This window comes from Notolepis coatsorum (assembly GCF_963971535.1).
Source record: "Notolepis coatsorum genome assembly, chromosome: 11".
NCBI classification, from domain to species: domain Eukaryota; kingdom Metazoa; phylum Chordata; class Actinopteri; order Aulopiformes; family Paralepididae; genus Notolepis; species Notolepis coatsorum.
In genome coordinates this window covers 26,357,994-26,384,760 of record NC_140175.1, presented here as the reverse complement: position 1 = coordinate 26,384,760, position 26,767 = coordinate 26,357,994, and the positions used below count along the sequence as shown (strand labels likewise).

The 26,767-nt window shown below is 45.6% G+C and overlaps 1 protein-coding gene across 1 annotated transcript in view; it reads left to right on the top strand.

Moving 5' to 3' along the window:
• Positions 1 to 783: 783 nt before the first annotated feature.
• The window catches only part of LOC311237059 (uncharacterized protein), a gene marked incomplete at both ends in the record, with an annotated part of 28,795 nt that continues 2,811 nt past the window's right edge, over positions 784 to 26,767 (top strand). The window contains one exon of the mRNA XM_084324867.1: positions 784 to 1,554. Within this exon, the coding sequence (XP_084180993.1) occupies positions 784 to 1,554 (771 nt within the window). The remainder of the gene's footprint in view (positions 1,555 to 26,767) is intronic.

Below are 26,767 nucleotides of genomic sequence, written 5' to 3'. Positions count from 1 at the left end.
GTTATAATAGCCTATTCTTATACTAACTACCCTACAGTTGGATGTAATTTTCGAGGAACAATCGGACGAGTCCAGGATAATGAACTACTTCGGGACGCCGACAGACAGGACTCGGAGAACTAACCGAAATAACTTTTCTCCAGACAACCGTGCGTAAATATACCATTTGAATTGCGTTCTAATAGAATTGGCGTAATGTTTATATTTCTGCTGTGGGGTGATAATATAGACTATTCGTTTTGAACTCTCTCTCTCTCTCTCTCGCCTGTTGACGGCGAGCGACGGACACCGGAGAAGCAACAGCAGGGGAAACAAGACGACACCGACGAGCAGAGCGCGTTTTCCTCGGATGGTGTTGCATGGTTCCGTCTCGACGCATGCTCGTTACGCACAGCGCGGATTAACTTTACACTGTTTACTTGCTGGTATTCCGATGATTATAGCCAATCACGCTCGTCTGAGATTCATTTAGTTCAACTTAATCGTCTGTTTAAGTTGTTTTTTTGTCGATCTGTTGTTGGGTGGATTGTGAACCAGCGGCTTGGATATAATAAGGCGTCCGTCGCGGAGCCAGCAGCGGCCAATAATAATAATAATAATATGGCTAAACACGGAGTGGACATCGTCTAGGAGGAGGAATCGCGATGCCATCAGGCGCAGCGGCTCTGCCGGGGGAGACGCCTGCACGGTCAGCCCTGGTGATGTGTGCTTCTTTCTCACCGCTCCTCCGGTGTGGCGCCGCCGTCACCGTGTCCCGGTCCCGCCGGTCCCACTGCTGCTAGGATGAGCAGCACGGATCTGGAGCGCATGTCGCTCAGCTCCTCCGCCAACTCGGTGGCCTCGAGTGCCCGCACGCTGTCCGCCAACGTCAAGAAGCTGCACAACGCGCTCAACCTGCTGCTGAACGACTTCGAGAGGGAACAGTTCATCCACTGCCTCAACGTCTACCACTCCAAACGCAATGTCTACGACCTGGTGCAGACACTCAAAGTCATCCTCAACGCACCGAGCAAACGGCAACTTTTGCCCATGCTGCGGCTGGTCATCCCCCGCTCTGACCAGCTCCTGTTCGACCAGTACACCTCGGAGGGCCTCTATCTAAAGTCCGAGTTAGTGGCGACTCGCAATGGCAGCCCCGAGACGCGGCGGCCGCGGGGCGACATCATGCCCGACGACGTCGCCGGTCCAACTCCCCCGCCGCCGCGGGATTTTTCGCCAAAGAGTCCCCCGGAGAGTCAAGTCGCGCTGCGCGGCGGCTCGCCGGATAGTTTCAGCACCAGCAGCGAGGGGACAGCGCCTCTCATACCGCTCCTCGGGAGGAACTTTCTGCACGAGCCTCCCGGGGAAGCGAGACAGGTGACCATGAAGAGGCACAAGAGCAACGACGGCCTGGGCTTCAGCATCCGGGGAGGCTCGGAGCACGGGGTCGGGATCTACGTGTCGCTGGTGGAGCCGGGGTCGCTGGCGGAGAAAGAGGGTCTCAGGATCGGGGATCAGATTATGAAAGTCAACGACAAAGTGTTCGACAAAGTCACCCACGCCGACGCGGTGAAGGTGAGTCTTATTTTTAATTTTTTGTTGTAATGCTCAGAGAGAGGGCCCCACAATAGAAGGGGAGTGTGAGAGAGAATCCTTGTTGTGTGTGTGTGTGTGTGTGTGTGTGTGTGTGTGTGTGTGCGTGTGCGTGTGCATGTGTGCGCGCGTGTGTGTGCTATAATGCAATCCTAAAGGGAAGAATTAGCCCTTAGTCCTCTGTGTGCATGTTTTCAATATAATGTACACATAACACGTGTGTGTGTGTGTGTGTGTGTGTGTGTGTGTGTGTGTGTGTGTGTGTGTGTGTGTGTGTGCGTGTGCGTGTGCGTGTGTGTGTGTGTGTGTGTGGGTGTGTGGTACTTGTGAAATGTCCACAAATTCCGAGAAATGGCAGAGTGGCTACCACTTCTACAATAGCCTGTTTTTTCCACAAGTTGCTTCACATTAAGGATGACGTTTCTCAACCCAGGCCATGTAAATGTTAGTGTTGTGTTAATGTTAGTGTATATAGTGATGATGACTTGGTGCCAATTGACAGACGCCAAACTGGTTCTTGTCGGTCATGGCGGTCACCTATAGCTAATTTGTTGTCAGTGGACAGTGGGATGCAACACTGTTGTATAGACCCCTTCCCCGAATGAGTTCATCGGACACTTTGACGGCAGGATGTATAGCTACAGGTTGGCCTCAAGCCATAAATGTAAGATAATGGGATTTTTCTGACCATTATAATGTTATTGAGCCAGAAGGAGCCTATTGGTAAATTATATAATAAAGAAAAATGATTTGCGCATAGTGCAGATTCTGTTAGGACTTTGTTTCATGGGGCAGTGTGCGCTGTCCATGGTGCTGAAACAGATTCTGGGCTCATGTCTGCCTTATCTCTCTCTCTCTCACACTCCTCTCATCTCTTCTCTCCTTTCCACCTCACTTTTCACTCACACAAACACACACACACACACACACACACACGCACACGCACACGCACACACACACACACACACACACACACACACACACACACACACACACACACACACACTCACACACACACACTCACACAGAGCACAAACAACAGAGCCAGTAATAAAAAGGTTGTAAACAACTTTATATAACTTATTCTGGTTTCATCACATGCACAATTTACACGGTTTTCCCTCACAGCTGCCTACCTCCACTTAGAGTTAATCCGTCTCACTTTGGTAAACTTTGTTTCTGGGATGGTTTGCAGGCAGTACACGATTGTGGTTTGGCTCTGGGACCAGCCAGAAGCTTACATCTCTCTCTCTCTCTCTCTCTCTCTCTCTCTCTCTCTCTCTCTCTCTCTCTCTCTCTCTCTCTCTCTCTCTCTCTCTCTCTCTCTCTCTCGCTCTCTCGCTCTCTCTCTCTCTGTCTCTCTGTTTCTGTCTCTCTCTGTCTCTACCCCCTCTCTCTCTCTCTGTGTGTGTGAGGATGGGAACAGAGACACAAATCGTGCTGGGCCAGAGATGCACCACCAATCAGAACGCACGGTCTAGTCTCCACTATATGACCCTTCAATCTCATTGGTGTGAATCAGAGAGGGAGAAGAGACAGAGCAAAAGGGTATGAGGGATGCAAGTAATGGAGATGACCTTCTCAGTTTGGCCCCTCTCTCTTGTTTTCTTTCTCTCTCTCTCTCTCTCTCTCTCTCTCTCTCTCTCTCTCTCTCTCTCTCTCTCTCTCTCTCTCTCTCTCTCTCTCTCTCTCTCTCTCTCTCTCTCTCTCTCTCTCTCTCTCTCTCTCTCTCTCTCTCTCTCTCTCTCTCTCTCCCTGAGGCTAAATCAATGCTCCTGTCCCTCCTTTTAGGCAAGCATAGTTCTATTATCATGGGACATCGCTCCAGTCGGTCTGCACACGCGCCAGAGGGGGGGGGGGGGGCTTGCAGAAAAGCTTGCAAACTCTAAACTCATCGGTTCGATACCCAGGCTGGCGGCAGTAGAACACCCTGACTATAGTGGCAGTAGAACACCCTGACTATAGTGGCAGTAGAACACCCTGGCTATAGTGGCAGTAGAACACCCTGGCTATAGAGGCAGTAGAACACCCAGACTATAGTGGCAGTAGAACACCCTGGCTATAGAGGCAGTAGAACACCCAGGCAGTAGAACACCCTGACTATAGTGGCAGTAGAACACCCAGGCCATAGAGGCAGTAGAACACCCAGGCTATAGAGGCAGTAGAACACCCAGGCAGTAGAACACCCAGGCAGTAGAACACCCAGACTATAGTGGCAGTAGAACACCCAGACTATAGAGGCAGTAGAACACCTAGACTATAGAGGCAGTAGAACACCCAGGCTATAGAGGCAGTAGAACACCCAGACTATAGAGGCAGTAGAACACCCAGACTATAGCGGCAGTAGAACACCCAGGCAGTAGAACACCCAGACTATAGAGGCAGTAGAACACCCAGGCTATAGAGGCAGTAGAACACCCAGACTATAGCGGCAGTAGAACACCCAGGCTATAGAGGCAGTAGAACACCCAGGCTATAGAGGCAGTAGAACACCCAGACTATAGAGGCAGTAGAACACCCAGGCTATAGCGGCAGTAGAACACCCAGGCTATAGAGGCAGTAGAACACCCAGGCTATAGAGGCAGTAGAACACCTAGACTATAGAGGCAGTAGAACACCCAGGCTATAGAGGCAGTAGAACACCCAGACTATAGAGGCAGTAGAACACCCAGACTATAGAGGCAGTAGAACACCCAGACTATAGAGGCAGTAGAACACCCAGACTATATTGGCAGTAGAACACCCAGGCTATAGTGGCAGTAGAACACCCAGGCTATAGTGGCAGTAGAACACCCAGACTATAGAGGCAGTAGAACACCCAGGCTATAGTGGCAGTAGAACACCCAGACTATAGAGGCAGTAGAACACCCAGGCTATAGAGGCAGTAGAACACCCAGGCTATAGAGGCAGTAGAACACCCAGGCTATAGAGGCAGTAGAACACCCAGACTATAGAGGCAGTAGAACACCCAGGCTATAGTGGCAGTAGAACACCCAGACTATAGAGGCAGTAGAACACCCAGGCTATAGCGGCAGTAGAACACCCAGGCTATAGCGGCAGTAGAACACCCAGACTATAGAGGCAGTAGAACACCCAGACTATAGAGGCAGTAGAACACCCAGACTATAGTGGCAGTAGAACACCCAGGCAGTAGAACACCCAGGCTATAGAGGCAGTAGAACACCCAGGCTATAGAGGCAGTAGAACACCCAGACTATAGTGGCAGTAGAACACCCAGGCAGTAGAACACCCAGGCTATAGAGGCAGTAGAACACCCAGGCTATAGAGGCAGTAGAACACCCAGACTATAGTGGCAGTAGAACACCCAGGCTATAGAGGCAGTAGAACACCCAGACTATAGCGGCAGTAGAACACCCAGACTATAGAGGCAGTAGAACACCCAGACTATAGCGGCAGTAGAACACCCAGGCTATAGAGGCAGTAGAACACCCAGGCTATAGAGGCAGTAGAACACCCAGGCTATAGAGGCAGTAGAACACCCAGGCAGTAGAACACCCAGACTATAGAGGCAGTAGAACACCCAGGCTATAGCGGCAGTAGAACACCCAGACTATAGAGGCAGTAGAACACCCAGACTATAGCGGCAGTAGAACACCCAGACTATAGAGGCAGTAGAACACCCAGGCTATAGAGGCAGTAGAACACCCAGGCAGTAGAACACCCAGACTATAGTGGCAGTAGAACACCCAGACTATAGCAGCAGTAGAACACCCAGGCTATAGCGGCAGTAGAACACCCAGGCTATAGTGGCAGTAGAACACCCAGACTATAGAGGCAGTAGAACACCCAGGCTATAGTGGCAGTAGAACACCCAGGCTATAGAGGCAGTAGAACACCCAGGCTATAGAGACAGTAGAACACCCAGGCTATAGAGGCAGTAGAACACCCAGACTATAGAGGCAGTAGAACACCCAGACTATAGAGGCAGTAGAACACCCAGACTATAGTGGCAGTAGAACACCCAGGCTATAGTGGCAGTAGAACACCCAGGCCATAGTGGCAGTAGAACACCCAGGCCATAGTGGCAGTAGAACACCCAGGCTATAGAGGCAGTAGAACACCCAGGCTATAGAGGCAGTAGAACACCCAGGCTATAGAGGCAGTAGAACACCCAGGCAGTAGAACACCCAGACTATAGAGGCAGTAGAACACCCAGGCTATAGCGGCAGTAGAACACCCAGACTATAGAGGCAGTAGAACACCCAGGCTATAGAGGCAGTAGAACACCCAGGCAGTAGAACACCCAGACTATAGTGGCAGTAGAACACCCAGACTATAGCGGCAGTAGAACACCCAGACTATAGAGGCAGTAGAACACCCAGGCTATAGAGGCAGTAGAACACCCAGGCAGTAGAACACCCAGACTATAGTGGCAGTAGAACACCCAGACTATAGCGGCAGTAGAACACCCAGGCTATAGCGGCAGTAGAACACCCAGGCTATAGTGGCAGTAGAACACCCAGACTATAGAGGCAGTAGAACACCCAGGCTATAGTGGCAGTAGAACACCCAGGCTATAGAGGCAGTAGAACACCCAGGCTATAGAGACAGTAGAACACCCAGGCTATAGAGGCAGTAGAACACCCAGACTATAGAGGCAGTAGAACACCCAGACTATAGAGGCAGTAGAACACCCAGACTATAGTGGCAGTAGAACACCCAGGCTATAGTGGCAGTAGAACACCCAGGCCATAGTGGCAGTAGAACACCCAGGCCATAGTGGCAGTAGAACACCCAGACTATAGAGGCAGTAGAACACCCAGGCCATAGTGGCAGTAGAACACCCAGACTATAGAGGCAGTAGAACACCCAGGCTATAGAGGCAGTAGAACACCCAGACTATAGTGGCAGTAGAACACCCAGACTATAGAGGCAGTAGAACACCCAGACTATAGTGGCAGTAGAACACCCAGGCTATAGCGGCAGTAGAACACCCAGGCTATAGAGGCAGTAGAACACCCAGGCAGTAGAGGCAGTAGAACACCCAGGCTATAGAGGCAGTAGAACACCCAGACTATAGAGGCAGTAGAACACCCAGACTATAGTGGCAGTAGAACACCCAGACTATAGTGGCAGTAGAACACCCAGGCAGTAGAGGCAGTAGAACACCCAGACTATAGCGGCAGCAGTGGCGAATCCTTGTGGAAGCCAACGGAAGCCATGCCTCCCTATAAATTTCATATCAAATTATGAAATATGAAATATGAAAAAAAAAAAAAAATTAAAATAAATTTTTTTTTTAATATAGTTTACATTCATTTTCATCTGTGCATCTGTGTTTTTTTTTTTTTTTTTTTTTTTTTTTTTAATGTCTCCCTCTTCTCCTTCTCACTCCCTCTAACACACTGTCAGACTGTGCTCACTACTGCAGCTAGTATAGGAGAGAAGCAGTGGGTAGGTCTCTTTCTCCAGGCTTCCAGCATTATAGAGTGAGTCCAAACTCCAAATCCGATCCTAGCCAATCAGATTCGAGCTGACTGCCACTGGGCCACACCCTAAAAGTTTAAAACGGAGCTGGGAGGAAGACGTTCAGCATAATATTCCACCTGGAGGCGGGGCAGGTGCCATATTTTCCCCTCTGCACTCTGAACATTGTATTAACCCGTAACTGTTCCCACGGGCCGAATATTGCCCCGATCCTCGCGAGATTAAATCCACGGGGACCTCTCGGCGTGCCGAAGCTTTTCCTAAATCACTTCCATCATCGAAAACGAGGGGAAAAGGTCGGCTCGCGACCCTTAAAATGTCGCGTGATTTTAAAAACGCTGTATTAAGTGAGCCTATTATGGGATCCACGCGAGCTTTCTATCGTGGAAACATCTGGGCGTCCCGCAACTTTTACTGATTCACATGTAGCCCCTAAAATGCTTAGAAAAGGAAAACAGAAAGCGTGGAATAAACTCGCCGAAACGGAAAAGTGTCCCACGGGCGCGCCGTGATTCCGATCCGCGTGAAAATATTCACGGCCATAGAGGAGACCGTGGGACACCTTTTTGCAACCGAATATGTGTCTCGAATTTGCTCCCACGCGGCGCGCAAAATCGCGCAAGGAAAAATCGGACCAAAAATTAACCAATGCTCCAGCAGTATTAATGACCCTGATGTAAACAAGACAAACGTCTTTCTCTGGTCTGCATCCCCTTATACAATTGTGTGTGAATGAATGAATGAATGAAAACTTTATTAACAGATTGCAGAATGGGTACAGTACAGTACAGCTCAATACATACAATTGTTAAGGGGATGCAGACCAGAGAAAGACTTTCGTCTTGTTTACATCAGGGTCCCCCATTTTCAATTCATCGTAAATGTGTATTGAGCCGTACTGTATTGTACCCATTCTGCAATCTGTTAAATAAATAAAAATAACGTTTGACTGGCCGCCGAGCCATACTGTAGTGTACATGGTGACTGCTTGACTTAAAAAAAAAAAAAAAAAAAAAAAAAAAAAAATATATTAATAAAAATATTGAATAATTTTTTTTTTAATAATTTTTTTTTGGCTTCCCCTGTTATTTTACCCACGCGACGCCACTGAGCGGCAGTAGAACACCCAGACTATAGAGGCAGTAGAACACCCAGGCCATAGAGGCAGTAGAACACCCAGACTATAGTGGCAGTAGAACACCCAGGCTATAGTGGCAGTAGAACACCCAGACTATAGAGGCAGTAGAACACCCAGACTATAGTGGCAGTAGAACACCCAGGCTATAGAGGCAGTAGAACACCCAGGCTATAGAGGCAGTAGAACACCCAGGCTATAGTGGCAGTAGAACACCCAGGCTATAGAGGCAGTAGAACACCCAGGCTATAGTGGCAGTAGAACACCCAGACTATAGAGGCAGTAGAACACCCAGACTATAGAGGCAGTAGAACACCCAGACTATAGAGGCAGTAGAACACCCAGACTATAGTGGCAGTAGAACACCCAGGCTATAGAGGCAGTAGAACACCCAGACTATAGTGGCAGTAGAACACCCAGACTATAGAGGCAGTAGAACACCCAGACTATAGTGGCAGTAGAACACCCAGGCTATAGAGGCAGTAGAACACCCAGACTATAGTGGCAGTAGAACACCCAGGCTATAGTGGCAGTAGAACACCCAGACTATAGAGGCAGTAGAACACCCAGGCTATAGAGGCAGTAGAACACCCAGACTATAGAGGCAGTAGAACACCCAGGCTATAGAGGCAGTAGAACACCCAGGCTATAGAGGCAGTAGAACACCCAGGCTATAGCGGCAGTAGAACACCCAGGTTATAGCGGCAGTAGAACACCCAGACTATAGAGGCAGTAGAACACCCAGGCTATAGAGGCAGTAGAACACCCAGGCTATAGAGGTAGTAGAACACCCAGGTTATAGCGGCAGTAGAACACCCAGGTTATAGCGGCAGGCTCATAGACACGCGTAGACGTTGGTCATGAGTCAGAGAGATGGAGAGGCAGGGGTGGCCGGGAGCAGCTTTGCAGACAGCTGTGTTGATTAGAAAACAGGAGATGGCAATGTAGTTAACGCAGAGGAGGGAATACAGTAGAGTAATGGTTTTTCTGCTAGGTTGGGTGGTGGGTCTTCTTGACAGGCTCCCTACCTGGAACAACACGTCTGCTGCTGGGAGGAGGTTACAGCTGCTCACCACCATGAAATCTGACGAGGCCCATAGATCTCTCTTAGGGACTGTCTTCTGTCTTCTGGTTTACTGCCTGCTTTCGTTGTTGTTGTTGTTGTTGTTGTTGTTGTTGTTGTTGTTGTTGTTGCTGCTGGTGGTGGTGTGTGTGTGTGCGTGCGTGCGTGCGGATGTATGTGTCTATAATTCACATTCAGCTTCCTCTCTCTTCGTCTTGGGGCAAGGGAGGAGGGAGGCCTTGCAAATATCCTTGCAAAGTTAGCTGGCACATTTTCTTGTCATAACATTGGAAACTGTTGAATCTTGTTGAGTAGCAAACAGCCGGTGTACCTACATGTAGCTCTAATAATTCAGTAGCAAGTTGTTTTCTACATTTACATTTTAATTTGGTCATTGAGCTGACGTTTCTATCCAAAGTGACTTACAAATTGTGTACAACAAGTCACCAGGAGGGGTACACCTACGCCTGCTAAGGGTAAGTGGTATTGTTCGTCTAGCAGTGTCAAACTGGAGCGCTACACTCTGAATGCATAGTAGTATAGACATATTAGCATAGTAAATAATAGTAAAAAGACAGTAAGAACTTAAAATTCAGATATTGAGGAAGTCTGTTCCACCACCGTAGAGTGAGGACAGAGAATAGCCTGCTTCACTTCGATGACCCCACCAGTAGCCTGAATATAGCAGTGGGTCTCAGATGGCCAGAAGATGCAGAGCGTAGGCGTCTTGAGGATGTGTGTAGTTACTTAGAGACCTTTGACTGGAGGTAGGCGGGCGCGGGAGCCATGGGAAGCCAGTGCAACTCTCTGAGAAGTGGGGTGACGACGTGGGCTGACCTTGGTTGATTAGAGATTAAGACCCTGCGGTGCAACTGTAGAAGCTGAAGAGTCTAGCAGTGCATTGTAATAGTCGAGACGAGACATGACTGTGAAGATATAGCTGGTCAAGTTCTGAGAGGGTTAGAGGGCCACAGATACAAATCTCTATGTATATTTGCACATTGTGTTTTACACGTGTGGTGTCTGACATTTTGATTGATTGATTTTTATTGTGGAGTAAAAGACACCATCCAAGGGATAAAAACATGAGAAAGTGCAAGCACTTATTTCCATCATGGTCCCTGATTTTGGACATGGACAGACATCAACATAAAACATAGAGCATCATAATAAAACCTAGAACATCCCCATAAAACATTAACCTGTATTAAACTCCTACACATACTAACAAGAGACTATAGAAGACAGATATAGTGCTTTTCAGGGCCACCGGAAGCGTGTTCCACTCCAATGCCGCAGAATATAAAAAAGTATTTGTGCCCATTACTGTGTTGAATTTAGGAAGTATACCATCTGTACTGCTCCTTCTAGTAGAATATGTATTGTCATGGAAGCGATTGCGTTTACCACAAAACCTATGAAGTGTGTTGCATGTTCACGTGCATAATACACACTTACCTAGGATTTGACTTTGACAACAACAACAAAGCAGTCGGGGCATTGGCAAGCCGAAAATGGTCGCAAGTGTGGTTACACTTTACAAAGCTAGATGCAGACAACGCTTGCGTTAACAAATTGTTCTAAATAAATAATAATGATAATAAATCATTTGAAGTTTGGACTCATTTTTTACAACTGAGGTAGATTACATTTTTAGAGATGAAAGTACCGAAAAAGGTATTGTTGGGTACCGGTATCAGTTCTAATGTGAACAGTACCCAACCCTACTCTCCCATGTCGAGAATACATTCTGCCCAAAGTGCCCAGACATTGCAGAAACAACACTAGCCCCTGTTCATGATCTCGTGAAAAGAGCGTTGGCTGGGCCTCAAATCCTTCTGCTGACATTATTTGTTACATGAGGTCGGGTTCTTTTTTTTTTTACCACAACTTTTAAGGAAGGATGTTTATTTGATTCTAAACGTGGGATTTGTGATGAGTCTCAAGAGATTGACACTTTTCCTTTACCGTTTTCTACTATATGAGACAGACGGACCAGATAACAAAGTGCAAATCAATCGCGGCATGCTTGTCACAATAGATCTAAATTGAGGTGCGCTAGTTGCAGGCGAAACAAAAGGTTTAACTTCCACACATTTGGCAATTTATTAAATTGAAGTCAAGTCAAGTCAAGAGTCAAGTCAAGAGTTTTATTTGTCACGGCATACAAGTATACAGTGAAATGCGGGGGGTCTTGCCCGCAACGATTGTGCATAATACAATAATAAGAATCCAATAGGATGAGAATGCGACATTTGTGCAATAATACAAGTAATACGAGTAAAGACATATCAGGTATATGTACATGAGTTTTACAAAAGCATGGTAAGACATGCTAGGTCCTGTGATAGTGCAATACACTGTTAGCTACGGATGAGGCACTGGGTCTTATGTACACTACTATACAATGCTATACTATACAATCTACAGTTATACATGTGTCCTTATGCTAGCTTGCTATCTGTTTACTATACAAGAACCACTCCCGTTTTTGTTTTTTTAAAGTGACCTTTCATTGTGTAAAGTGACCATAAGCGATGTGGGCATAAATGAATGGCGACGATGCAATGCATGTTAGATGCATTTGACCCGTTGTGAGAAGAAGAAAAAACCACAGACTTATTTCGGCTCGCAAAATAGGCGCACTGCTGTGTAGCTCTGCTCTCAGGGAACAAACTTAACTTTTTGACTTACCAGCCATTTGGCTGGTAGATTTTAAAAACTACCAGCCAGGCAGATTTTTTACCAGCCATTGGCGGTTGGCTGGTACTTATTTTGTTCCCTGTGCTCATGTGTGCTTATGTGTGGAGAGTTCAGTGTTCAAGACTCTGATGGCCTGGGGGAAGAAGCTGAGCCGAAGTCTCTCTGTCCTAGTTGCTGGTGTTCGCAGGCGTTTGCCTGACCGCAGCAGCTTGAACAGGCTGTTGTTGGGGTGGTGAGGGTCTTTCATTATTCGGCTCTGGATTTGCACCTCTTGTTATATAAGACCTGCAGGGGTGGTAGTGCAATACCCGTAGTATGCTCAGCTGAGCGCACCACTCTCTGTAGGGCCTTCTTGTCCTGTGCCGTGCTGTTTCCAAACCAGGCAGTGATGTTTCCAGTCAAGATGCTCTCTACAGACTCTACAGCTCCGGAGTAGAAGGACTGGAGTATCTTCCCCGATACTCTGAACTTCCTTAACTGTCTCAGGTGGTAGAGGCGCTGCTTCTCCTTCTTTACAATTGAGTCTATGTGTGTTGTCCATGTCAGATCCTCTGAGATGTGGACCCCCAGGTACTTGAAGCTGTCACCCTGTCCACGGTAGCCCCGTTTATCCTCAGTGGTGTGTGTGTCCCCTGCTGTGTTCTCCTAAAATCCACAATCAGCTCCTTGGTTTTACCAATGTTCAGGAGCAGGCTGTTGTCCTGGCACCAGCGTTCCAGTACCTCGACCTCCTCCCGGTAGGCCTTCTCGTCGTTGTCAGAGATCAGCCCCACCACCACTGTGTCGTCCGCAAACTTCACTATGGAGTTGGAGCTGAACTTGGCTACACAATCATGTGTGTATAGTGAATACAGCAGGGGGCTCAGGACACAGTCCTGGGGGGACCCGATACTCAGGGTGATGGTGTTGGAGGTCTGACCCCCCACCCTGACCGCCTGGGGCCTTTCACTCAGAAAGTCCAGTATCCAGGCGCTCAGAGCGGAGCTCAGACCCAGCTCGATCAGCATGTCCACCAGTCTGGGGGGGACTATGGTGTTGAACGCTGAGCTATAGCATGGGTGTGTAACAGTAACAAAGTACTACTTGTGGACTGCGACCAACCGACCTTCAAATATAAGATAGATAGCAGTCTTGCAAAAACTGTCACCTGTGATCAATCACCGAGCTCTGGGAGCACATCCCAGGAGACTTTATCGCGGTAGAAGAAGCTTGAGTTTAGTGTTTGATTTCTTCACTAATTCTAAGTTGTGCTGATGAAAGATCCGCTTCAAGGCCCTCGACCTGGCATACCGTGCGGCAAAAGGAACCGTTCCCGCCTACCTCCGGTCAATGGTCTCTAACTACACACCCTCAAGACCCCTACGCTCTGCATCTTCTGGCCGTCTCAGACCTACTCCTATCCAAGCTCCGGGAGGGTCATCAAGGAGAACCTGCCTTTTCTCAGTCCTTGCCCCACAATGGTGAAATTAACTACCCACTCCAGTTTTGACAGCCGAATCCCGTCCAATCTTTCGCCGTCGACTAAAGACGCACTTCTTCTGAATTATATGAAAAAAATAAAAAATAAAATAAAAAAAATCTAACCCTAACTAACTGTCATCCACAACTAACCTACACTGTAGCACTCAACACTTTGATGAACATTGTTACTCAGCTGATAGAGTTGTGCCCTTCCTGATGACTTGTCGTATATAAACTGTTATATAGAGCCATGTCATATTGGAATAAACTGCCAGTACATCTTACACAGATAACCAGTAAGATTTTGAAAAGAGCATTGAGAGAAAAATAAATTAGTTTACATTAACCCTTTCACTGCCACACGACGGTTGCCGTCAGTTGTGTGATAGTAAAGGGTTAACCTTCTGTCGTGTGGCAGTGAAAGGGTTAACCGGCTGTCGTGTGGCAGTGAAAGGGTTAACCTACTGTGTATTGTCACAGTGAAAGGGTTAACCGTTTGGTAGTGCGACAGTGAAAGGGTTAAAGAAAAACACAGATACTGTAGTGTACACTGTAAAGATATGACTGTCTGAGAGTTTAATCCCTTTTATTGTATTTTCTGTGATCTGATACTCTGTTTGTGTACTGTAATGCTATTTGGAATTATTTTTATATGTAGGAATATTGGAATATATTTTTAAATGTATGCTACTATAATGTTATGTATGTATGTACTGTTTTGTTGTGTGTGGACCCCAGGAAGACTAGTTGTTGCTGCGGTGATGACTAATGGGGATCCGTAATAAAAGATAAAGATAAAAGATAAAGCTAAAGCTAAATGACTAAATGTAAATGTAAATGTAAGATATTCTCATCAAATCCGTATGCCCTGTTATTGATGTGATGGTACAATTATATCGTCGCGTATGTCATTCCTCCCCGCTGCGCTCCTTCCCAGATCCATTCCAGCAAATTAATGGAAGAGACCAAATGTTTGCTGTGGTCTCCTGGCTCCCTTCATCTCTGTAGCCTAATTATGAAGTGAATTATTTATACAATGCTTTAATTACGCGGGCAGAGGATAAGTCCCACTCTGCCTTTGTGTTGTGACCTGATGAATATTGAACTGTTTACGAGTGTTGGCAGTGGATAGGAGAGGAGAAGATGAAGGGAGAGATAGAGAGAGAGGGAGAGATAGAGAGAGATATGGAGAGATAGAGAGAGAGGGAGTGATGGAGAGAGATGACAGAGAGAGCGATAGAGATGGAGAGAGATGGCAGAGAGATATAGAGAGAGATGGATAGATAGAGAGAGATGGAGAGAGATGGATATATATATATATATATATATATATATAGAGAGAGAAAGATGGATAGATCGATAGAGAGGCCTGTCCTCTCTTTCCTTCTCACTGATCACCATTTATTCAGTCCCACCTGGGTGAGAGGACAAGATAATCATTCAGACCGACTCTATAAGCTATCAACTCTCCTCTTCGTGTTCTTTCTAGCCCTCAAACCCAAACTCATCTGTCTTCATCTCTCCTCCTCCTCCTCCTCCTCCTCCTCCTCCTCCTCCTCCTCCTCCCTCCATCCCTGCTATTTCCTGGTATACAAAAACACATACATCTCCTTCTCCGGCCCTGTCAGGTGATGATGATGATGGCTTGTCGTTTTTATGCTTAGTAGTCGCTTTTCACTGCATGTGCCCGGATTGGCACGCTTCTACCATGCCTTGCAGTCATATGCGAGTATGCCTTCTCCACACACACACACACACACACACACACACACACACACACACACACACACACACACACACACACACACACGCACACGCACACACACGTCACACACACACACACACACACACACACACACGTTTCATTGATCTAAATAGGGACGTGGGTGCTCTCAGAAAAGTGTCTCTCGCTCTCTTCCTGTCTCTCTCTCTTTCTCTCTTGCACACACAGACACACACAGATAGAGTACAGTTCTGAGAATATTTAATTGGTTTAAATAGGGTAAATAAAGTGGGTGCTCTCTATGATCCTGAAACAGAAAGGTCTCTCTCTCTCTCTCTCTCTCTCTCTCTCTCGCTCTCTCTCTCTCTCTGTCTCTCTCTCTCTCCTCTCTGTCGGTCCCTCCTTCTCTGGCACTGTGTCAATGACACATCTTAAGTTACAAACTTAAAGACAGACATGCCGCCTAAGTGACTCTAATACAACAGTGTAATTGCTTTGGGGGCCGTCAATCACCTCCGTTCATAAGGAAGGTTTCCCCGATCCATCACTTGTTCCCCACAGCGTTAAATCACTGGAGATAGTTATTAATCTCATTCATGATCTACTGCAGCCCTCAGCCTCACGTCAGGCCCCTGGAATGCATGGACTCTTTTATGTCATCCTTGTTATCATCATCATTATGATCATTATCACCCAGCATTGTCACCATCCTCACCATCATTGTCATCATCATCATCATTATCGTCATAATAATAATATGTTTATTTATATTAGCATAAACGAATTCAGAACATTGAGAGTCAAAATAGAGGTCATATTTAAAAAAAAATCATAAAATATATAACGAGATATAATGTTGCCTCACAGTAAGAAGGTCCTGGGTTCAAACCCCAGCAGGGGGTCTTTCTGTGTGGAGTTTGCATGTTTTCTCCCCGTGTTTGTGTGGGTTTCTCCTCCCACACCATAAAAGACATGCATGCTAGGCTTCCGGGCCGTTGCCCTTGACCAAGGTACTGGCATTACAACTGGAGATGGTCCCCGGGCGCCGCACTGTGTGGCTGCCCACTGCTCCTAGATAGTTAGGATGGGTCAAATGCAGAGGACGGATTTCCCTAAGGGGGGGATTAATAAAAGAGAAAGAGACATCAAACACAGGCACTCACGCACACACACACACACACACACACACACACACACACACACACACACACACACACACACACACACACGCACACACACACACACACACACACACACACACACACACACACACACACACACACACACACACACACACACACACACACACACACACACACACACACACACACACACACACACACACACACACACTATTTAAAATAGCTCATGAAAGGACATTTATAGAAGTCAGACTTGAGCTGAGCTGATTTAAAATATTCAACAGTCGTCACTATCAGTCCCCAGTGTCCTCTGTGTTTCACACACACTGGTTTGCATGTGTGGTTATTGTCAAGGCCTCGATCGTACCTAATATGACAATAAAGCCGTTTGGATAAAAGGTGAAAAAGGAAAACAACTGAGGCCAAGTCTTGTTTTTTAAAGACGTTTTATTTCCATTGCGATCATTTCCATGTTTTTTTTTCCCATGGATTTGTTGGACTTGATCTATTGCTTGTGGCAGAGCATCCAGGCAGGGGGCTGTTTGAGGAGGAGGAGGCACCTGCTGTTCACTGAAAGCTGTTTTGGAAACTCAGTCAGCATGTGACATTGTTGAGATTTGAAGCACACTTTCATTAGAATAACACAGTTTCGGGAGGAGGGCTGGAACTAAAGACACCATTGCTCTGCGCTCTGTGCCTCTCCCGACGGTCGTAGTCTCGTGTCCGAGAGTGCCCACACCTGTAGCTAATTTCACTTGATTACACCGCACCCCTCTTAACGTAGAATGCTAATTCTAGACAGGCTCTCCCCTCTCCCTCTCATTATAGGCTATATACCATGTCACTCCAGTCACAATTGACAGTTTAGTCATTTAGCTGACGCTTTTATCCAAAGCGACTTACAGATTGTGAACAACCAGGAGTCACCAGGAGGGGAACATCTCTGGCAGCTAAGGGTCAGTGTGTTACGATTCACACGTTTAGACGGCATGGTGGTGTGTAGAACCCAGATGCAGACAAGCAGAGGATAGACAGGAGGCGGAATGCGGTGGTTGCTCTTTCACAATAACGTGCACTTTATTGTGACACACGGGAGCATAATACGAAAAGAAAACACTTTGGAATGGGGAAAATAAAAGAGAGACCGTAGTCTCAAAAACGAGATAAGCACAATGATAAACAACTAACAAGCACGACACATGGATCTTGCAGACGGCAAGAGTCCTCACGTAACAAACGCAACAGTGAAACAGGAAACAGAAGTAATGACCCAGCAAAGGACAGCTGGGTTGACAACACTTAAATACCAGGACTAATTAGAGACAAGAGGATGATTAGTGAAATAACATACAGCTGGGGTAATGGCTAAACATGAAACATAGCAGGGGAAATATACAAAAACATGACAACACCAAACAGCACATAGATACAGACACAAGGAGACAAAACTAAATTAGACAATGGGGCACAGTAAAGACAACAGATGAACACACAACATATTGGTGATGACAGACAGGACATTAATAAATAAAAGACAACAAAGATGAATGCAATGAACTAGTCCACCTGGTGGTTGAGAGACGTAGTTCAAGCGTGGGAAATGTCCATGGACCAATGGGGGTTGTGGAGCCGGACCGGGGGGACCGTTACACAGTGGCATTGTTCGTCAAATAACACAGAGCTTGATTGCATAGCAGTATAGACATTAGCAAGATAGGTAGTACTAGTAGTATACGAATAGTAGCGTAGTATTAGGGTACATAATAGTAAAAAGGTTAGCGGGTTAGTATTTATTATTTACTTATTTTCTTCAGATATTATTTCAGATATTGTTTGAAGAGGTGTGTCTTTAGTTGGCCGGGTTTCAGCTGTCCTGACTGGTGGTGGGGAGTTCATTCCACCATGGTGGAGCGAGGGCCAAGAAGCGCCTGCTTAGTGTTGATGACCCCCCAGGAGCTCGGATAGGAGTGGGTCTGAGGCGGCAGTCAATGAGCCCCCGGGGAAGACTAGAACCCTCTGTATGGCATAAGGTTGATGACTTTGAGCACAGATAGCACCTCCGACATCTGTCTGCCTTGACCTCAGATTGGATTTGTGGCAGAAAAGAGCTACTGTAGGTGGTCTCCAAGGCCCTTTCTCAAATTAAGTGTTCTAAGTGGTACGGGTGAGAGTCCGCTCTCTGCTGTGAATATCAATGGGGATTTGGTTGGCTCAGTGCTACTTTGGCTTAGTGCTCTCCATGGCCTCTTGTGACAGGTATGAGCCTGAGGAGGGCACCAGGGAAAGTGATTCTATTTAGTACATCTATGTGTAGGCCTAATAATTAGTGCTGTCAGGCGATTAAAAAATGTAATCTAATTAATTACAGGATTTGTAATTAATTAATCTAATTAATCACATTTTAATCGCATAACCATTTTAGGCATGATATTTTATATTCTATAATCATATTTCAAATTGCATGTGTCTGGATGGCAGAATTTAGTACTGTACTGTATCTACAAAACCTTCTGTTTAATCATCTTCCCTTTATTCATTTGCTTCGATTTTTCAGGTCTGGTCAATTTGAGCATGGTGTTATTCACAGCAAAAAAAAATTGAATTGATATTCTCATTTGGTTCATTACAATTTACTCAAGCCTAGTAACAGACACAGTATTTCTGACACTGGGAACACATTCCCTGAGATCCATAGATGTCCCTAGAATCAGATACCAAGAACATGCAAATGGACCATTTAAAAAAATGTAAATGTTTATTCTACGTTCTTATGTTTAATATTGTTTAATATATATATTTTTTTGTATTCTACATTTGTAGTTAATTTTCATAACGCGATAATTTGCTGTGTAATTAATTAATCTAATTAACGTGATAAACTGACAGCCCTAATAATAATAATAATAATAATAATAATAATAATAATAATAATAATATCTTAGATTTATATAGCGAGTGATGGCGGCTGGGTGTAGCGGAGATTGCGCTTGTCACCAATGCAAGAGACTCCGGTATCGAATCCCAGTCTCAGCATTGCCTTTGGCTTGGGCCGGCCGTCATACTGGCTCATTCGGCAGAGTCAGCGGGTGGAAGTCGATGGGTGGGGATTGGACGTTGTGGACAGCGACCCCTACAGGTCGGTTGGGGGGACGCCTGCACAGCAGAGACAGGAAGTGGCGAGGGTAGTGTGAGCCTCCCATGTGTTACACCTCGCCAATGAGAGTCTGCGCTGGCAGGTGAAAAGATGTGACAGGCTGCCTCCTCGTGTGCCGGAGGGAACACGTGATGCAAGGCTTCTATCCTCTCTACAACCGACCAGTGGGGGGCATAGTCGAGCAACGTTCAAGACAGGGGAGGGGAGAATTGGATACACGTGAAAAAAGTAGTAGAACGCGCTCACCTCACTAGACTTGACACTGGGTGCTGTAACCTCTGATATCATACATAAAAATAGGGAAACAATGTCCAGGCACGCACTCCAGGTTTTTCCAAATTTATTGGCAGCCTGTAATCATGACGTTTCGGTGTGAAATTGGGATGGGAGAAAAATAGAAAATAAGGAGAAAAAGTTTAAGTGGATCCAAAAAGAAAAGAAATTTATATAGCGCCTTTTAAGAGACCCAAGGCACCTAACTCATTGGATGCCAGAGGTCGCTGTGGGTGTATGGCTGTGTGTGCCAGCGCTGTAATGAAATGGGGGTACATGCCGGTGTGTGCAGTGCTGAAACGATATGAAATATTATAGCTATGGATCTAATGATATAGTCGATTGTCAGTGAGTTTCTTCCGGTGAAGATGCAAGAAACAGATACTTTTTTCATCCATACATTTCCGTTTGATACCGTGGTGAATATGAGTGTAGTTTTAGAGTACCGTACTTTTCGCACTATAAGCCGCACCTGACTATAAGCCGCAGCAGCTAAATTGAATGATGTGTACATATATAAGCCGCACTGGACTATAAGCTGCATGTGTTTTAATGTTTAATTACCATTATGTAAGGAGTGGAGCCTGCGGCTTAATTTGACTCAACACGGGAAACCTCACCCGGCCCGGACATGGAAAGGATTGACAGATTGATTGCTCTTTCTCGATTCTGTGAGAAATGGCCGTTCTTATATTGAGCTTTAAGTTCCCACCTCTACAGAGAATGACTCCCATTGGGACACAATACTGTCGGACAAATAACATTAACTCATTTACAAGTTGTATTAAGTTTAGCAAATAAGGGAACAGATAAATAACATTTCAATGCAATATTTCGATTTTCGGGTTTTGTCCACATATAAGCCGCACCGTTATATAAGCAGCAGGGTCGAAAAATGGGGAAAAAGCAGCGGCTTATAGTCCGAAAAGTATGGTAATTCTGTGTAATCCCAGGAAACGCCGCCAAACAGCGTTTTACTGCATTTCATTATAAATCATGCCATTCCTCGCCTGGATCAATAATCAATCTGAAATCAACGCTAGATTATCTGTATTATGTTTCATCATGCATGCATGAAAGGGTGGGGCGGGGGGGGGGGGGGATTCTATGCTTCGATCACCACCAACGGGACACGCCACACACACACACCACAGACACACGCTCCGATCGCGGGGAAAGAACTATCGGATCAACGCAAGATTGATAACATATAGCGCTTACCTTGTCTATGATGTACTGCAAAAAGAATAATCCAATTATCTGATCGCCATTCCAAGTACTGATCGCGATCGTGTTTCCAACGTAATCCAGCATTGAACATGAACGGGGGGGGGGGGTGACCCTCGTCGATGCATCCCTTATAACCGCTTGTCTTGCCGGAGTTTTTAGACCCCGCCCGCACGCCGCAGCCTGGCCCAGACACCAAGCCACATCGTTTCAAATGGAGTGCCATAGCGGCCGCAAGGCGTTAGGCGGCGGTATTGGACTTTTGCGATCTCAGACCCATCCCCAGTGATAACACACAGCTGCCTGCATGTTTATGAATGGAAATAGCTAATAAAAGAAATAACGATTCAATAACGTATATATACGTGGTTGGCGTTATTCGATTGGTGGACAAACACGTATATATGTGTGAACGGCGCAGAATGAGTTAACAGGAGGGGGCAGCTAGGGGAAGGGGATCAGGGAACAACGTAACAATTCTGTGTACATACTAGTGTTGTCACGATACTGGAATTTCGACTTCGATACGATACCTTGAAAAGTATCGATACTTCGATACCATTTCGATATAAAAAAGAAAAAAAAAAAATTATATATATATATATATATATATATATTTTTTTTTTAAACAAATTTAGCTTTTGTTGCTGGTTGATTCTCCTCAGCTTCTCTCTGGTACTATAAGATAAGATAAATATAACACTTTTAAAACCCTTTGTTTATCTTTAGATCACACATTTAAAAAGAACTGTTCATCTCACTTCAATCATTTTTATTGCAGATGCAGAAGTTAGAACATAGTATTTTCTCAAGCAGACAGATGTAAACACTCACTGTAATCTGTGTTGCATGTACCTGACAAACTGAACTGTTTGTATTACAGTTGGTAACAGTTTTGATAAAGATAACAGGGCGAGGGCTATATGTGTAACATATATAACTTCACAACAGCAAAATTACTAGTACTAGTAGTAGTAAACAATAATTAAAACTTTTTTTTGCATTAGTGAAAACAATAAGGACACATTCAAAAGGCAGGGTAAGAAAAAAGTGCAATCTTATGCATTTTCAAGTCAAGTTCTTCTTAGGTAGTGCATTACCTTCTCATACCATTACACCTACTAATACCACCTTCTCATACCTTCTCATACAACCTTCTAATACCTTCTCATACCACCTACTAATACCTTCTCATACCACCTTCTAATACCTTCTCATTACACCTACTAATACCTTCTCATACCACCTTCTAATACCTTCTCATACCACCTTCTAATACCTTCTAATACCTTCTCATTACACCTACTAATACCTTCTCATACCACCTTCTCATACCTTCTCATACCACCTACTAATACCTTCTCATACCACCTTCTAATACCTTCTCATACCACCTTCTCATACCTTCTCATACCACCTACACCTACTAATACCTTCTCATACCAACTTCTAATACCTTCATACCACCTACTAATACCTTCTCATACCACCTTCTAATACCTTCTCATACCACCTTCTCATACCTTCTACATTACCTAGTGATACACATAAAGCATAAGAGCCGTGGAAGGCTCGCCGTCGTCGGGTAGAGTAATCCAATATACAGGTCCAGTCGCTCTTGACCCGGAGCTCCTCGGATGCAATCACCACTAGGGGTCTGACCAGCCTGGATAAGCGTCCAGATAACGTCAGGAACGATGGGGGTACTGATAACTGTAGGACTCGAACCGAACGATGCACAATACCTACTTAGTACTTATACCTTATCATACCTTATATAAAGGCCTCAAGTAAAAAAAAAAACTGCAATCTTATGCATTTTCAAGTAGCAGCCAGCAACTAGCAAATGAAACAATATTCTTCTTGAGGTAGGGCATTTAGACAGCAGAATGACTAAAACAATAATTCAAACTTTTTTGCATTAAGCACACATTCAAAAGGCACTAAAGTGCAAGTACAAAAAAAAAGTGCATTTTCAAGTTAAATTCTTTTTAAATAGGTAGTGCACTTATTCAACGGCCTCAGACTAATCACACATAAGGTGGTGCAAGTAGTGTAATAATGTACTAGCCTAAAGTTTCTTTACAACTTTCAGATTTTTTGCTAGGAACACCAGCATGTCAATGTGCTCCTCTGTAAGCCGTGCCCTTCTTGGACTGCAAATGAGCCCTGACGTACTAAATACACGTTCTGAAGCTGAGCTTGAAGCAGAGATGCACAAATACTTTTTCGCCAGCTGGGCAAGGTGAGGTAAAGTTCTCTCATGTGTCCTCCACCATGCGAGTGGGTCGTCTCCTGCGCTGAGTTCAGGCATCTTTTCATATATTGTGAACTCGTTTTTTAGTTCAGCCTCTGCGTCCTCTGCATCCTCGCCACCACCATGTTGACCCTTCTTTTCCCCCTGTATGCTGGTTAACAGTCCCTTCAGATCCGTTCTACTTTTCTTCGCTGGTACGCCTGGTAGTGGTAGTGGTTGCATGGCAGTGGCACATGGAGGAGGAGGAGCGGGTGTTTGTCTTCCTGTTTCAGTGCGAGTGTCCATCAGATTTCGTTTGACCTCGTCTCTTAACATAACAAAACTGTCCTTGAACCTTGGGTCGAGAAACGTGGCTGTGTTCAACACCAGCTGCAGAGCCCCGTCGACGTCGTTATATCGTTCGTTGAGATCTGTACCAATATTTTCTTTAAGTTCACATTTGAGGAGGCTGTCATTTTCCTCAATGGTCAAAGTTGAAGATAACTTCCAAATTAGGGGCAGGACAGAGGAGAGTGTGGTGTGCTTTTCACCACTAAGGGCATCAGTGAAAGAGCTGACAGGGCTCAATATATCTTTTACAGTCTCAAGAATTGTAATGTCTGAATCTTTAGGCATGAGGTGCCATTTCTTCCGATCGTCGGCTAGAACTGAACAGACCGCTTGCTGCTGTTCCAGAAATCTCGCCACCATTTGATACGCTGAGTCCCAGCGTGTCGGCTCATCATGGATCAGTTTGTGTTCAGGCAGTTGCAACTCTTTTTGCTTCTGCTTCAGCTGTCGGGACATCTTTGGTGACCTGCTGAAGGCAGACACTGTCTTTCTCAGCCTCGACAGTGCTGCAGACACACGGCCTATATCCAGACCCTTGCTAATGGCTAGGTGAAGGTTGTGCCCAAAGCAGGGGACCCATGTGAAGTCCTGCTTAAATGCTTTCTTGTTATTTGAGGCATTATCAGTGGTGATGCCACTGCCAGCCATATTTGACATGTCCAGCTTCCATGTTTCATGTACCATCTCCTCCAACGCCTCTCTCAAACTGTCCCCCGTGTGCTCTGAGTGCAGCCCAACACAGCCCAAACACCAGCTCTGCATGTCCCAGGATTCTGTAATAAACTGCAGAGTTACTGCCATGAATGTGGACGTGGCCCTGCTGGTCCACAAGTCAGTGGTGCATGAAAATAAGGGTTTCCCCCTAAGGCTCTCCATGATTTTGTCTTTTGTTTCATTATATAGGGCAGGGATTTCAGTTGACATGAAGTGGTTCCGTGAAGGAAGGGAATACTTGTTATTTAACTGTCCAAGCAGTTGTCTGAACCCATGTTTCTCAACAGTATAGACAGGGACCTGATCCATGCATATGTACTCTGCTACAGCCCTGTTAAGTTTCTTGGCTTCCTTTGAGTTTGCATGATACTTCCTTTGTTGTTCAAGTAATGCTGGGAGGGTAGGCTGCTGTGCTGTTGCTGGTCGATTCTCCTCAGCTTCTCTCTGGTACTATAAGAAAGAGAAATATAAGACTTTTAAAACCCGTTGTTTCTCTCTAAAGAAAGAAATACATAGCAAACATGACTTAGTTATGCAATAGTGCTGCTGCTTTTTATTTGGTTAAAATATTTTAGTTAATAAGACTAAAATATATGACTACAACATTTTCATTAGAGAGAGAGATTTCTCCGGGGCTGGTAACGTTAACCTCAGAGAGAGAGAGAGAGAGAGAGAGAGAGAGAGAGAGAGAGAGAGAGAGAAGAGAGAGAGAGAGAGAGAGAGAGAGAGAGAGAGAGAGAGAGAGAGAGAGAGAGAGAGAGAGAGAGAGAAGAGAGAGAGAGAGAGAGAGAGAGAGAGAGAGAGAGAGATATTTCTCCGGGGCTGGTAACGTTAACCAACCTCGTGTCGAGTGTAGTATTGTATGACCTCGACATAACGTTTAAACGTAATTTTACTCCGTTTCCATGCGGTAGCCGGCTAGCAAGCATAAGCTAACAGAGGAACGACTAGCAGTAGCTATCTAACGTTAGCTAATAGCTGTAACGTACAACGAATCAGCTGTTGATATGATGCGCCATCAGTAGACAACGTATCTTGTATTAAACTAGAGTTAGTGGTTTAATGCTTCAGTCACAAACCTCTTTCATTTCTTTGTGGAGATCCGCGTGCGGTCCTTCAGGTGTTTGCCATATTTGAGGTGTTGGCACCTTTCGTTGGCACTGCCCTGTAACACCGCTTGCAAATGGGCATTGTGACATCTTTACTTTCCCTTCTGTGTTTACTTCAAAACCGAAGTACTTCCAACAGCACTTCTGCTGTTTTCTTTATCTTTAAGTTGTGGAGGCGCTGCATCTGCCATCTTAGTTCACTCAGCTAAAATGTTTACTGAAGAGTGAAGACGCCGACGGCTCGCTCTGTGAGGGGAGGGCTGGAGGGGGAAGCGTGCTCTGAACAGCTGGAGGGGCAAGCGTGCTCTGAACAGCGTGTCAACAAACTTCCGGTAGAACACTGCCAGCGGGTACCGATACTACAGAAAGTATCGGTATTTCGGGAAATGAGTATCGTAACTGTTTTAAATATTCAGTATCGATATTTATCGATACTTCGATATTTTTGACAACAGTAGTACTTACATGTGTTATGTATTGCAAACATGTACACTGAGGACTAGTAAGGGGTAATGCATTATAACACACACGCACACACACACACACACACACACACACACACACACATGTGGAACCATTCGTGCAAGCGCACAAACACACACACACACAAGCACTGGTGTAGTTATATTTAAAGGAAGAGCACGCTGTTATGTGCATAATTGACAATTCTGTTCCCTCACTCAGACTCAAGAGAGAAGAAAGGGAGGCTCATACCACACACACAACACGCACACGCACACACACACACACACACACACACACACACACACACACACACCACACACACACACACACACACACACACACACACACACACACAATATTGATCTGTCTGCTTTACTGTCTGTAGTTTTGACTTGAAGAGAACCACACACACACACACACACACACACACACGCACACACACACACACACACACTCACACACACTGACGAGCACATTGCTCTCTGCTGTTGTCCTTTGCCTGACACAAGCAGCCATTTAACCGTTTCTCTGCAGGTGAGGATGAAGGAGAGGGATTTGATTGATCTGCATGAGCAGAATGCGGGTTGATTTGAATAAAACATAGCGTCCTGGGAGGGAAGTCCTCCGATATGTGAGCAGCACCGCTGAGCCTAGAACTGAGCGGACAGGAAGGGCCTTGTGGCGATTGACCCGTCTCAAGCCACGCCCTCTTTTCTCGATCCTCCGACCACAATTTCCGACAAGCGTGAACCTTGAGATAATAGGCCCGTTCCCTTTGGGGACAGCAGCTAATGTTGTTATGGAAAATGAGCATTGTTTCAGTGCATGACACAACATCATTATGTGGTATATGTTCCACACAACCTCTACTGGAACGTGTTTTTGCAAAGTTTGAGTCAAGTTGATTTTTGTGTCGTTCTTTATTATTATATATTATTATGATTATTATTATAATCTATATTATTATGCAAGACCCCCCAACCTTCGTCCC